The 13090-nt window shown below is 45.5% G+C and overlaps 1 protein-coding gene and 1 non-coding gene across 2 annotated transcripts; both read left to right on the top strand.

The window, feature by feature from the left end:
- Positions 1-632: 632 nt before the first annotated feature.
- On the top strand, positions 633-12543 carry Cyb5d2 (cytochrome b5 domain containing 2). The gene is given in 5 exon segments (XM_020163487.2): positions 633-906; positions 909-974; positions 6601-6741; positions 9198-9384; positions 12235-12543. Coding segments are annotated over 5 exon segments (789 nt in total). The 5' UTR covers positions 633-725; the 3' UTR covers positions 12449-12543.
- On the top strand, positions 1613-1802 carry LOC141414208 (U2 spliceosomal RNA). Its single transcript, XR_012439285.1, has one exon. It is a non-coding gene; the product is annotated as a U2 spliceosomal RNA (small nuclear RNA).
- Positions 12544-13090: the final 547 nt, after the last annotated feature.

Genomic DNA, 13090 nt, shown 5'->3' with positions numbered 1-13090 from the left:
CTTCACCCTTCTCCTTCCTCTTCCTCCTCTGGTTACCATGGCAATTCCCACCAGCGGGAAATAGGTCCAGACCTATCCTATAGGTCCATGTCACCCTGAGCTCCTTCCCACTGGACTTCAACCTATCCCGATGCCCCACGATACCGGAAGCTCTTGACTTCACCCAGGACATAAAAAACTGGGCTGCCATTTCTCCAGCGCAACTTCTCTGGCCCTGTTCTTTGGGGACAGTAAACCTCCCCCGAGAGCATGCTCTCAATAAAGCCTGCTTGCTTTGTCATTTGACTCTGATTTGGCCTTTCCATCCGTGTCGACCTGACACCTGCGACCTGGGGAAAGCAGAGGAAGCAGCTCAACCAGGGACCAGGAAGCCCGTGTGCGCCAAAGACAGATCTGCAAGATCTCACCAGGAACTGTTGTTTGTGTTAAGGTGGAAGCTTTCATATATAAATAACTCAACACTCCTCCGCTTGGGGCATCCACGTTCTGACCCCACCAGGCGTCTCTCCGCTGAGCCTTTTCTGTCAATAAAGTTGCTTTCTTGCCCATGACTCCGGGTGTTCCAGCCTCTTACGAGTGCTTTGGGAACCAGAATCCTCCAGTGCACCCGTGACACAAAGATTTTGTGTGAGTCGTGTGGTGACGTCACGGTTAGCGTCTCAGCCATCTTAGTTGTGGATAGAGACGGCAACTTCAGGAAGCGCGCTGTGGGTGCATCTGTCTGAATGCGGAGGCTCTGCAGGCATGGGCTTGTGCTGAGCCTGGTGGTGGCGGTGGCGGTGATGGTGGCGGCACGGCTGATGGGCTGGTGGGGTGCCCACGCTGGCTTTCACCTTCTCATACCCGAGGAGCTGGCCCACTACCACGGTGGCCCCAGAGACCTGGGCCTTTACTTGGCGTTGCTCGGTGCATCTATGATGTGTCCTCTGGCCGCAGGCACTACTAGCCCAGGGCCCACTATAGTGGCTTCACAGGTACTAGCGAAGCTGCTCACGCCTTTCCCTCCTTCGCGGGCCGTGGCAGCCGGGTGTTGCTCATTCATTCGTTTATTTGTCAGTTTCCCGCCACCCCCTCGTTTGCCCACCGCGGCTGGCATAACTCAGCCCCCCGCTCCTTCTCTGGCTGCGCCCCGACTCCTGAACCCTCTCTGTTCCCACCGCGCGTGACTTAGGTTCCAGAAACATGAGTCTCCAATCGGGAGACACCTGGTATGTGCCAGGCTTAGTGCAGGGCTAGTGGGGCACAGCCCCAGCACTCAGTTAGCCTAATTCCAGTGACGTCTATATGCTCTGATCTGAAATAACCTTTCTTCCTCCCTCCCCAGGTTTCCCTTAAAAGTAATACAATGATTTGAGTCCTGGCTTCTGCCACAGATGCACTTGTCTGCCTTAAAAAAAGATGAGGTGAAAGCAAATGCAGTCACCTCGATAGCCCTTTAGTACTTAGAGTAAGAGGGAGGCAATGGGAGGCACGTTCCTGTAGTTCCAACTACTGTGGAGGCTGAAGCAGGAGGATCCCTTGGGCCAGGAGTTCGAAGCCAGCCTGGGCAACAAACAGCAAAACTGTCTCAAAAAGAAACAGGCAAATAAGCAACTTAGAATAAAGCTGGTTAATCGTTTCCCAGCCTTTTTGCTCAGATCAAGTGTAGTATCTGTTCTTATCAGTTTAATACCTGATACGCCCTTCTATTGGAGGACAATGCATTAAATGGATTATTGGAGCAGAGAGATGGAATAGGAGCTTGCTGTCTACTGCATGCATCGATCTGGTATTGCAGTGCCTCCAGGAACCATGCACTCCTCCCGGTTTCTAAACATGGAAAAATAAAAACAGAATAAAGCTGATTTTATGCTAGGCCTCTAAAAACATTTACCAATTGAAGTTTATTCTACTGTCCCCTTTGTTCACCTGAGGGGATTGAAGAATGTGATTTCCCAAAAGTGCTCACAACTAAAACCTGAAAGGACACAGAACAGGACTACTAGCCTAGTACTTTTTCACATGTTGCTTTACCAGCCCAGGGGACTATCTCCCAGGTTTCAAAAGAGGAAGGAAAAAGCAAACAATGCAGGGCAAGCCTAAAGCCAGGGACTAGGCTGATATTTAATAAGCATTGTCCTTATCTTAGGGGAACTGGGAAACTGCACTTAAATATAAATCACTTCTTCCTTGCCAAGCTTCTTCAGAGAGTCCAACCAGAAGAGACTTAACCCAGGGGCACAAGTGAGTGAGAACAGAGCTGGGACTGGAATCAAGGGGTTTTTTTGTTTTGTTTGTGGGGCTCATTTTTGTTTTTTCATTGTCTCTGCAGTTGAGGCCAGTTTTTGGCACAGTGTCCTGCCACCTGCTGATGTAGCTGTCATGGATGCATGCACAAGTGTGGACATAGAGTCTTCTGTTTTGGGGACTTTTCTTTTGCAGTGTACTCTAGTGTCTGTTAAAAGTTCCTGTATGCCATTTATTGACTACCATGTAGAGGTGGCAGGTGCTGAGGAAGCAGAGATGTATCTCTCTCTCTCTTTTTTTTTTGCTATGACTGGGGTTTGTACTCAGGGCTTGGTGCTTGTGAAGCAGCACTACTGCTTGAGCCTCACCTCCAGTTCCAGAGATGTCTGTTCACATGCTCCACACTGCCCACACACTCTAATAAGAAAGCAGGTGTGTTCACTCACTTGTTTAGTCTGTCAGTATTTTTATTTTTCCTGAGTTACAATTCACAGAAAATCTGCCCTGTTAAGGTGTACAATTCTGTGGGGGTCCTACAGTCGGAAACTTATGTAAGCATCATCACTACCCACTTCCAGAACATTTTTATCACCCCTCACCTCCTGGCAAAGAAACTGTGCCTGTCAGCAGTCACTCCCTATTCCCTACACCCTTCAGCCTTTGCAACTTCTACTTTCTGATTTACCTCTTCTGGGAGTTTTCATATAAATAAAATCATGTATGTGGCCTTTTTTTGGTCTGGCTTCTCTTACTTAGCAAGTTTTCAAGGTTCATCAATACTTCATCAATGCGTAGCCACACTCCATTCCTCTTTATGGCCAAATAATACTGCGTTGTATAAATATACCACATTTTATCCATCAGTTGATAGACTTGGGTTATTTCCTTTTTTTTTTTTTTTGCCTCTGTACTTCTATGAATATTTGTAAGTTTTTGTGTGAACATGTTCTCAGTTCTCTTGGGTATATGCCTAGAGGTAGATTTGCAGGGTCATATGGTAATACTATGTTTAATTTGGGGGAAAACTGCCAAATTGTCCTCTGAAGTACCTCTACCATTGTACATTCCCACCAGGAAAGTATTTGAATTTCAATTTCTCCACATCCTCATTAAGATTAGTTAATGTTAGTTCCGGGTCGTGGAGGTTTCAGTGACCTCCGGTATCCTATGGCTTGTTTTCCGAGCTAGTATGGCTGGGGACAGTTAGCCGCCGAGATGACCGTGAGGAAAGGAGGCAAGGCTCTCTGAGGCTCTGCCCGAGGTCTCCTTGGCGATGGCGCTTCAACCGCGGTTCTGGGAGTTGCGGTGGATTTACAGGAACCTGGAGTGTGGGTTCGCGGCCCTGTCTACCAGCTCCACGCCGGCAGCGAAGCCTGAAGTGGAGCCTTTGGAAAATGAAGCTGTTGCCCCCGAGTTCACCAACCGGAACCCGGGGGGAATCTGGAGCTTTTAGGTGTAGCCCGGAAAGAACAGGGCTGGGGGACCGTGTGGCCCTCGCGTGAGTTCTGGCACAGATAAAACGCCTCCAAAGTGCTATGACAAAAGGTGGTGTGGTGCTGCGGAAGCCTCGGAGGATCTATGAGTGAAATGGAGGTGTTGAAGATACAGCTACTACAGCCATCACAAGAGTATCTGGAAGAACCAGCGTGGTCAGTTTATAACAATAATGTAACAGTGCAGGATACTTGTAGTTTTCGCATCCTTTTCCCCCTTATGTGTGTGTGTGTGTGTGGCTTTGTTATCTTTGTTTTAATCAAAAAATAAATTCTTTCACTTTCTTGGACACAAGCAAAGTACAAAGGAAAGCAGTCACAAACTACAATTTAACTTTTAACATGTTTGTAAGTTATATAATAAAGGCATATTATAAAAAAAAAAAAAGATTAGTTAATGTCTGTGTGTGTGTGGTATTGGGGATCAAATCCAGGGCCTCGTGCATGTTAGACAAGTGCTCAACTACTGAACTATTAACTCCAGTCCATTATTTTGTTTTTTAATTATTGTAAATTAATTGTACAAAGGGATTTCATTTGATATTTCCATACATGTAGTTAATATACTTTGACTAAATTTACCCTCTATCACTCTTTAATGTCTTTTATTATAGTTATCCTAATGGATTTGAAGTGACACTTTATTGTGGTTACTTACTTTTCCCTAATGTTTAATGATGCATCTTTTATTTTTTTTTCTTCTTTGCTGGATTGGGGTTTGAACTCAGGGCCTCCTGAGTATCTAGAATTATAGGCGTGAGCCACCGGCACCCAGCTGATGCATCTTTTCATGTGCTTGTTGACCATATTTTCTTTGGAGAAATGTCCATTCAAATCCTTTGTCCATTTTTTAACTGGGTTGTTTGTCTTTTTATTATTGAGTTGCAAGAGTTCGTTATACATTCTAGAGACTAGAACCTTATCAGGTATATGGTTTTCCAATATTTCATTCTGTAGTTGCCTTTTCACTTTCTTGATCATGTCCCATGATTTGCAAAAGTTTTAATTTTTGACCAAAATCTTAAGAAATTTTTTCCCAACTAGGGTCACAAAGATTTATACCTAAGGTTTCTTCTAAGAGTTTTATAGTTTTAGCTGAAACATTCAGGTAATTCACTATTTTGAGTTAATTTTTGCATATGGTATGAGGTAAGGGTCCAATTTCCTTCTTTTGCATGTCTCTGGTTCAGTTGTCTCAGCACCACTTGTTGAAAAGACTATTCTTTTCCTCATTGATTTTGACACCCTTGTTAAAAATCAGTGGACTGGCCAGGTGCCAGTGGCTCACGGCTGTAATCCTAACTACTCAGGAGGCAGAAATCAGGAGGATCATGGTTCAAAGCCAGCCCTGGGCAAATAATTCTCAAGACCCTCTCTCAAAAACATCCATCACAAAACAGAGCTGGTGGAGTGGCTCAAGTGGTAAGAGTGCCTGCCTAGCAAGTGTGAGGCCCTGAGTTCAAACCCCAGTGCTGCAAAAAAAACCAAAAAACAAAAAACCAATTAACTGTAAATATATGAATTTCATTTTGTCAGTTGTTATTAGGAATTCATCAAGGTCAGGCATTGTACCAAACACTGGGGAATATGTATTAAAATGAGTTTGGTGGGTTTTTTTTTCCCCTGATAAAACTTACAGGTAATTAGAAAAGACAGACATTAAATAGGTATCACACTGGAGATGTAGCTCAGTGGTGGTGCACTTGCCTAGCATGTGTCAGGCCTGGGTTTAAAAATTTTTTTAAATACATATCCTACAGTTAATTAACTTTATTATAAGTGCCAGAAGGAAAAAGTACCAGTTTTGTCAGAGATCTTAGCTTCGTGTGGAAGGAGGTGAAAGAGGCAAGCACAGCGAACAATGGAGAAAATGGCAGGACAAGGAGAACGGCATGATGATTTTTTTTTTCTTTTTTTGGCAGCATGGGGTTTGCACTCAGGGCTTAATTCTTGCTAGGCAGGCTGCTCTACACTTGAGCCATACCACCAATCCTTTTTTTGTGTTGGGTATTTTTCACATGGAATCTTGAGAACTGTTTGCCTGTCTTCTAACCTTGATCCTCCTGATCTCTGCCTCCTGAGTAGCTAGGATTACAGGCATGAGCCACCAGCACCCAGCGATGAATTTGTTTTAAAAATATCAGTCTAAGTGTTATATGGAGACTAGATAGTGGGGCAAGAAGAGATGTGTGAGGCCTGTGAAGTATCTACTGTGTTAAATCAAATAAGAAATGATGGCAGCCTGGCAGTGGGTGGATACTGATAGACTGATAACAAGAACTGTTTAGGAAGAAAATAAAGGAGTTTGGCACTGATTAAATATAAGGGATGAAGGAGGTGTCAAGGACTACATTCCTGGATTGAGCAACTGGCTGGCACTGAGATAGGGAATACTAGAGTAGAGGGGGGTTTCCTGGGCTGTGGTTGTTAATTACCATAGTTCAATGTAGATATTTTACACTTGGATGTCATAGCTAAGTGATGTTGAATAGACAAGTCAGATTGAAGGGTCTGGTGCTTAAGAGAGAAGTCTGGGCTAAGCTTTGATGATCTTTTATAAAGGAGGAATTTGAAACAATAAGCATGGATAAGACTGTCAAGTGAGGAACTAGAGAGGTAGGAGAAAAACCAGGAGTGTATTGTCACGAAAGCAGAAGGAAATAGTCACCTGTATTAAATGTTGCTGAAAGTAAGTGAAAGAATATGACAAATGCTGGAGAGGTGGGTCCCAGGTCCAGGAGCATCTGTTACAGAGAGGGTATTGCATTTCCCTGGGGATGGGGAGTAGGAGACATCAGGACATCTTTTTCAGAAAACAGACTTTTGAGTTGATAAAATGTCTGATTTATAACTGAATCTGTTGGAAACCTGTCTCCTATAGGCCGAGATGCATCCAGAGCATTTGTGACCGGAGACTACTCCGAAGCAGGCCTTGTAGAGGATGTAACTGATCTGTCCTTCTCTGAGATGCTGACACTTCGAAACTGGCTTTCTTTCTTTGAGAACAATTATATATTTGTTGGTAGTAGTCCACAGGCTATTTCTGTAGTTTTCACTTGATGGTCTTGCATTGCTTTTCAAGGGGCCAGGATTCTCTAGGGATTGGGCTCAAGGTTAAAATCTGGGTTTTTCACTTTAAACTCTGGCTGTTGGTGCAGCATTGAGCCCCAGAAGGAGATAATGGATGGATAAGCTAATGGTCCTCTGCACCATCCATGAATAGCCAGCACCAAGAGGGCAGCTTCCGTCGGTGTCAGCACATAACCAGGAAGCCTTGGTGCCAAGTTGGTATGTAATTCTGACAGTTCCCTTTAATTTTGCTCCTGAGGAAACTGTGTCCCTGGTACAAATTATGCTGATCAAACATTGATGTTAGCTGTTTGGGGGATAGCACTTATTGCTTACTGGTAATAATTAGGGAACTTGCCTCTTAAGTGGGAAGCTTCCCTAACAGTGTCCTAAGGCAGTGTTACAGACACAAAGCAGTATATTGCTTCACAGGCACAGAGCGCTATCTTGGCTGGAGCCCTTACTTGTCTGCAGCCCTACTTCTCATGAGTCACACTGACACAGCTTACTCCTGGGGCATGCCAGTGTCACTTCACCATTGGAACATGTCTAAGTTGGAAGTTCTTTCCCTGTCCCTAATGCCTCTGAATGTCAGTTTCTGTCATCACTGCTTACATTCACCTGCTGTGAGAATTCTCTCTTCATGTTGAGTTGGCTAGGCTTTCTTTCATAATATCTGGTTTGTGCCTTTCTGTTTCCAACCTCAGCTGTTGTTGGTCTTTATCATCCCAACCTGCAGCATGGCTTTCTGTTTTCACTCGGTCTTCCCTGGATTGTTCTTGAGACCACAACCATGCCTGTCAGGGAGGAAGTTACTTCTCATACATCTGCCCCACCATGAGGCTGACAAGTGACAGTTGAGACATCACTGACTTAATAAAGAAGAGAAATTCAATACAAAAGAGAATGGAACCCCGTGAGTGGGCAAAGGATGCCAGACCTAATACTTTGTAGTGAAATTTGGGGAGGAGAACAGGAGTGTTGCTAATGTGATGGTGAGAAGAATGATCTAGTCTTGTTGGAACAATGTGTAATATGTGGAGGGGTCATGTAGCTGGAAATGATTCAGAAGAATTTTAAAGTCAGGAATTATTTGAATGTCCACTATTGATAAATTATGGTTCTAATCCTCATAGGGACCAGGGGTTAGTTAAGTCCAGTTCCTGTCACTCTGTGGGATGGGGATCATGTAAGTTTCTTTTAGGTCACCAGAAACTCTCAGGACATGTCAGAGATTGAAGTATATTTTTAAGGCATATACTGAGTGAAGACAGGAAACCACTGTGGCAGTCACATGGCTGGGCCTCAAGGGAAAATAAAATGGCTTTTGTGGTGCTCTGGAAACAGATGGGCTTAGAGACCCACCTGATAACCACTGTGTCATGATACAGATTCTAGAACTCTGTCTCTGCTCCTGCTATCCTCTCTTTGGGTCTCATGTCTAAAACTCACCAAAACAGAAATGTAATACAGAGCCCCTCGGTAGCCAAAATTCTATGCCATGCCAACCCAAAACAGACCTGGGACCAGTGCCCTATTTATTTGGCATGTATTTTTAGAAATGATCTGTGCAAAGCTGTTTTGAGTGCTGGGCCTTACTGGTGGGTAGAAACATGTCCAAAACAAGTAAACTGAACCAAAACCTCCGAATAGGGCTATGGATAAAACTGATGTGCTGTGTGTTTGGGGGTAGTGGGCACCTTTAGAGCAGGTTGTCAGGGGAGGCCTTACGGAGATGACAGCTAAGTGGAGGCCTGACAGTGAGAAGGGGACAGCCATACTGAGACCTAGAAAGAGGATTTCAGACTGAAGGAGGATTCATGCCTGAGGTAGGGAGCAGTGAAGACTGGCTGGGTAATGGAGAGGAAAACAACATGCTGGAGCCCACAGGGAATAAGGGAGCAAGAGGCTTGAGAAGAGGCTGAAGAAGCTAACAGAAGTCAAATAGCTGTAGGACCCTAGAGACCTAGAAAAGAAATTTGTATTTTATCCACATGCTTTAGGGGAGGTTTTAAAGAGGCAGAGAAGTGAGCTATATGATTCATGTTTTAAAAAGAGTACCTAGGTCAGGCATAGTGGTACATACCTGTAATCCTAGCTACTCAGAACGCTGAGGCAGGAGAATCAAGAGTTCAAGGCTAGCTTGGGGTACATTATGAGACTGTCTCAAAACAAAATTTTAAAAGTGGGGGAGGTGTTGAGGACGACTCAGTGGCATGTGCTAAGCTGTGGGTTCAATCTCATTCCCTCCCTCCAGTATGAGTGGTTAGTATGTGACCATCAGGCTACAGTAGAACCCTGTGGCCTAGACTCTGAGAACTTGAATTTGACTCCAACTGATTACAAAAGTTCAGCATCTGTTCATGCCTCATTCTCACTGTGCCTCTTACTTCTCTCCTGTCACCACAGGAAGGGTGATCGGAAGGTTCTATGGAGAGGATGGGCTGCCCACCCCAGAACTGACCCAGGTAGAAGCCGTGATGACCAAAGGCTTGAAGGCAAATAAACTGGAACAGAAAGAGAAGCAGAAGTTCCCTCAGTGCAATACTGAGTGGCGTGCCAACAAGGGCAGCTGGTTCTGGTGTTCCCCAAAGAGGTAAGCAGGCTTCCCTTCTGCTTCCTCTGCTTCTCTCCCAAATCATATTTTTAGGCCACCAAGTCTGCATTTTTCAGTGAATTCATGAGTTGTTTGCTAACCTAGGAGAACTTTTTCAAAATATATGCACTCTGTGATAGTGCCTCATCCTTGGCTCCGTGTTAGATCTCTGGGGAGTTTACTGATGGTAGATCTGTGACGATAAATACTTTAAAAAAATGAGTAAGAACATGAAGACTGAGACCTGGGCATCATCCCTACTGTCCAACACCCCCAAAGATCCTGCTGAAGGAGGAATTGTGTTCTAGGAATGAGAAGGCACAAGTAGTGTTTTTTGTGTGATTTGACTGGGTCAGCCATCTTTGGTCCTCCCTTTCCTGTTTGTTAGCCTGAGCTGGGCCATTCCTTCCTGCAGGAGAGTAGGATGAGGCGGTGGCCCATACTATGATGTCCTCAGATGATGGTTTTTAATTTTTTTTTGGCTGGACTGGGGTTTGAACTGAGGGTCTCACACTTGTTAGGCAAGCACTCTACCACTTGAGCCACACCCCCAGCCCTTTTTACTTTTCAGGTAGAGTCTCGTGTTTTTTTCCCAGGTTGGCTTGGACCTGAGATCTTCCTTTTTTTTTTTTTTTTTTCTTTTTTTGCAGTACTAGGGCTTGAACTCAGGGCCTTCACTTTGAGCCACTCCACCAGCTCTATTTTTGTGAAGGGTTTTTTGAGATAGGGTCTCACAAACTATTTGCCTGGGCTGGCTTCAAAATGCGATCCTCCTGAGTATCTATGATTACAGGCATGAGCCACCAGTGCCCAGCCGATCTTCCCATTTCTACCTCCCTCATATTGTAATGACAGGTGTATACCACCACACCCAGCTTGTTTGTTGAGATGAGGTTTCCCTAACTTGCCTGGGCTGGCCTTGAACTACAAACCCTCCAATCAGTCTCCCATCTCATGAGTAGCTGTGATTACAAGTGTGAACCACCAGGCCTGGCTCTCAGATGCTGTTTTAAAATCACTGCATGACTGTATTACAGTGCTTGCCTAGCATGCATAAGGCCCTGCACTGCAAATAAATAAGCAAAGAAACAAACAAATGCATACATGCACATACATATTGGACATTCTGAGCAATTCTAGGAAGTGTAGGCTATGTGAAAAAGTCTTTTCCTGGAAAAACAAAGTGAGATGAGCCAAATTAGAAACAATTCATAGGGAATTACTCCAGCTGGGTTTGGGAAGCTGCAAAAATGTACTTTTTTTCTTGCTTGAATCATCAGGCCAGCATGATCCAAACTTCAACTCAACTCTTTCAAATCTCCTTTGGCTCTAGTAAGGGGACAAAGGAAACCAGAAACCACACAATCCTTCCAGTCTCAGAGGCCTTAAAGCAAGAGTCTAGCTTTCACCAAGGAGGGACAGGAAGGTCTCTGTTCTCGCTAATGTAGGAGAAGGGCTGCCTCCCTAAGTGCTAAGCTATGTAGACCTATGTGCTTCCTCAAGGAAGCGATCCACTGAGAGCAAACAGTTAAAGCCACCAGCTTTCTCTAGACCCAGTCACTGTGTCTGTCACACATGTCCTCTACCTGAATTCAGGGGAGCAGAGTTAAGGCATAGGATGAAAATCCTCTTCTGGCCATCAGTTTTAAAGACACAATTTCTGTAGTGTCGTCAAAACCTGGCCTGTCCACTCCAGGGAGAAGAGCTGAGTCTGTGGTCTTCCTGGTACACAGCCTGAATGCAAGTGACCTGACAGCAGTGGTTCCATAGGAGGAGCTAGGAGCCTATGCACCCTAGAGAGCCTGCCCCCTTCTTCCCCACAGCCCTCCTCTGGCTGATGAAACTTGTTTTCAGGACTAAGTTGCTCAGAAGCTGCCTTCCCATAAGGCCCTTGTAGGCCCACCCCCAATGAGTGCTGGGCCCATCCCTGAGTCTCAGCCCAATGTGTTGTTTTTCACTTATGTGTGTCTCTGAGATAAGCCAGTTTTGGAAGAAGTGTAGAGTAAGGATCACATAGTGGTGGAGTAGATGGCTGGGGAAGAGGGAGGCATTTTGGTGCCCTGGCAGCCCTGTTCGAAGACAAGCTATAATTGGGTTGGTTTCTTTGTGGCAGTTTCTCTGATAGCCAGAGATCCTATCAGAGAATCTCTGATAGCCAGAGATTCCTGGGCATGGGAATCTATATCAGTTCATGAATCTTATTTTCCTTTTGCAAGGTCTTTTGAGTCCATAAAAGATTGAATGAACTAAGATAAGTCCCTCTGCCCAGGATTGGAGGTTGACAGGCTATGCTGAACCACAGCAGAATCTTCCATCCCAGAGGCCTGGTGAAGTCAAAAGCTGGACCCATATAGGCCAGCACAGTGTTCAGCTTTACCTGGTGCCAAGGCCTCCCCAAGAATGCTGACCAGCTGACTGGACCCTTCCATTTGGCCACCCCAGCAAGTAACCAGGTCCTAAGGTCAGTGTGCCATCCTGAACTAGATGTGATGGGAAAGGAGAAAGGAGCTCAGACTAGTGGGGGTAACCCTGTCTTAGCTACAAGCATCAGTGCTAGAAGTGATGCTGCTGCCTCAGAAGAAACAGGGAGGGACCAGGGTACCATGAAAGGGACATAGGTTCTACCTGGAGAAGGTGGGATTTGTGCTGTATAGGGGGAAGCTATAGGAAGTTAGGAGAGCAGAGATCAGGGGTTGAATGCAGCAAAATGCTGCCCAGGTCAATATGGATATATGAAGTGCTGTAGCTTCTCCTGTTTATAGGGCCTGGCTTGCAACTTATTCCTGTCTTGATCCCAGAGAGACTGGAAAGTTCATGCTTTTAAGAAGTCCTCTTTTCTTCCGTTCTTAGTGGAGGCATAAACAGAGACTAGACTGGTGTCCCCAGGAAGTGCTATAAGCCAGGGACCAAGAAGCCGTGCTGTGTGTGTGTGGGAACAACTGGTTCCCCCAGTGACCAGCCGGACAGCCCTACACACAGAAATCGTGGGGATTTGGATGACCCCAACTTGGAAGAATACACAGGTTGGCCACCCCTGGCCATTATGTGCTCCTTCCCACTCTAAATTGGTATCCTGATGTGTTGATGAAACAGAAAACCCTGCCTAGGACTCCAGTAGCCCTTGCCAGTCATGTACCCTAGGATGGCTCCTGGCACGAAACAAGAGTCCAGCAGGACCCACCTACGCTTTGTGAATGTGCCTCGTAAGGGGCTCACCATGTGGTGGCTAAGGCAAGAGCCTGGAAGACTGCCTGGCACTGCCAACCTCTTCTGATACATCCCCCAGGTGTGCCTGCCATCTTCCTTCAGGTACTACGGCACGAACACGGAAACCATCTCTGAGCTCCAACAGCCTTCTCCCCAGGACTCCCATGGTACCTGGATGAGCTGCCAGTGTGGGCTCTGCCCATAACCAGCCTCATGGACATCCAGAACAGTGACAGAAAGGGACTGTGGCTGTCAGCAGGTAAGTAGAGATGTCCCAAGAAGCTGGGGTGGGACTTTTTACTCTGAGTAGGTACTTTACCACTTGAACCGTAATCGCAAGTCCTTTTTGCTTCAGGTTATTTTTCAGATATCCTACCTATGTCTCCCATGTAGCTGGAATTACAATTTTGTACCGCCACTCCTGGCTTGTTTGTTGAGATGCGGTCTTACTAACTTTTTGCCTGGGTTAGCCTGGAGCCGTGATCCTCTTAATCTTCAC

Source organism: Castor canadensis, chromosome 11 (assembly GCF_047511655.1).
Source record: "Castor canadensis chromosome 11, mCasCan1.hap1v2, whole genome shotgun sequence".
NCBI classification, from domain to species: Eukaryota; Metazoa; Chordata; class Mammalia; order Rodentia; family Castoridae; genus Castor; species Castor canadensis.
The sequence above is the reverse complement of the archived record's forward strand: the minus strand, read 5'-3'. Positions and strand labels throughout refer to the sequence as shown.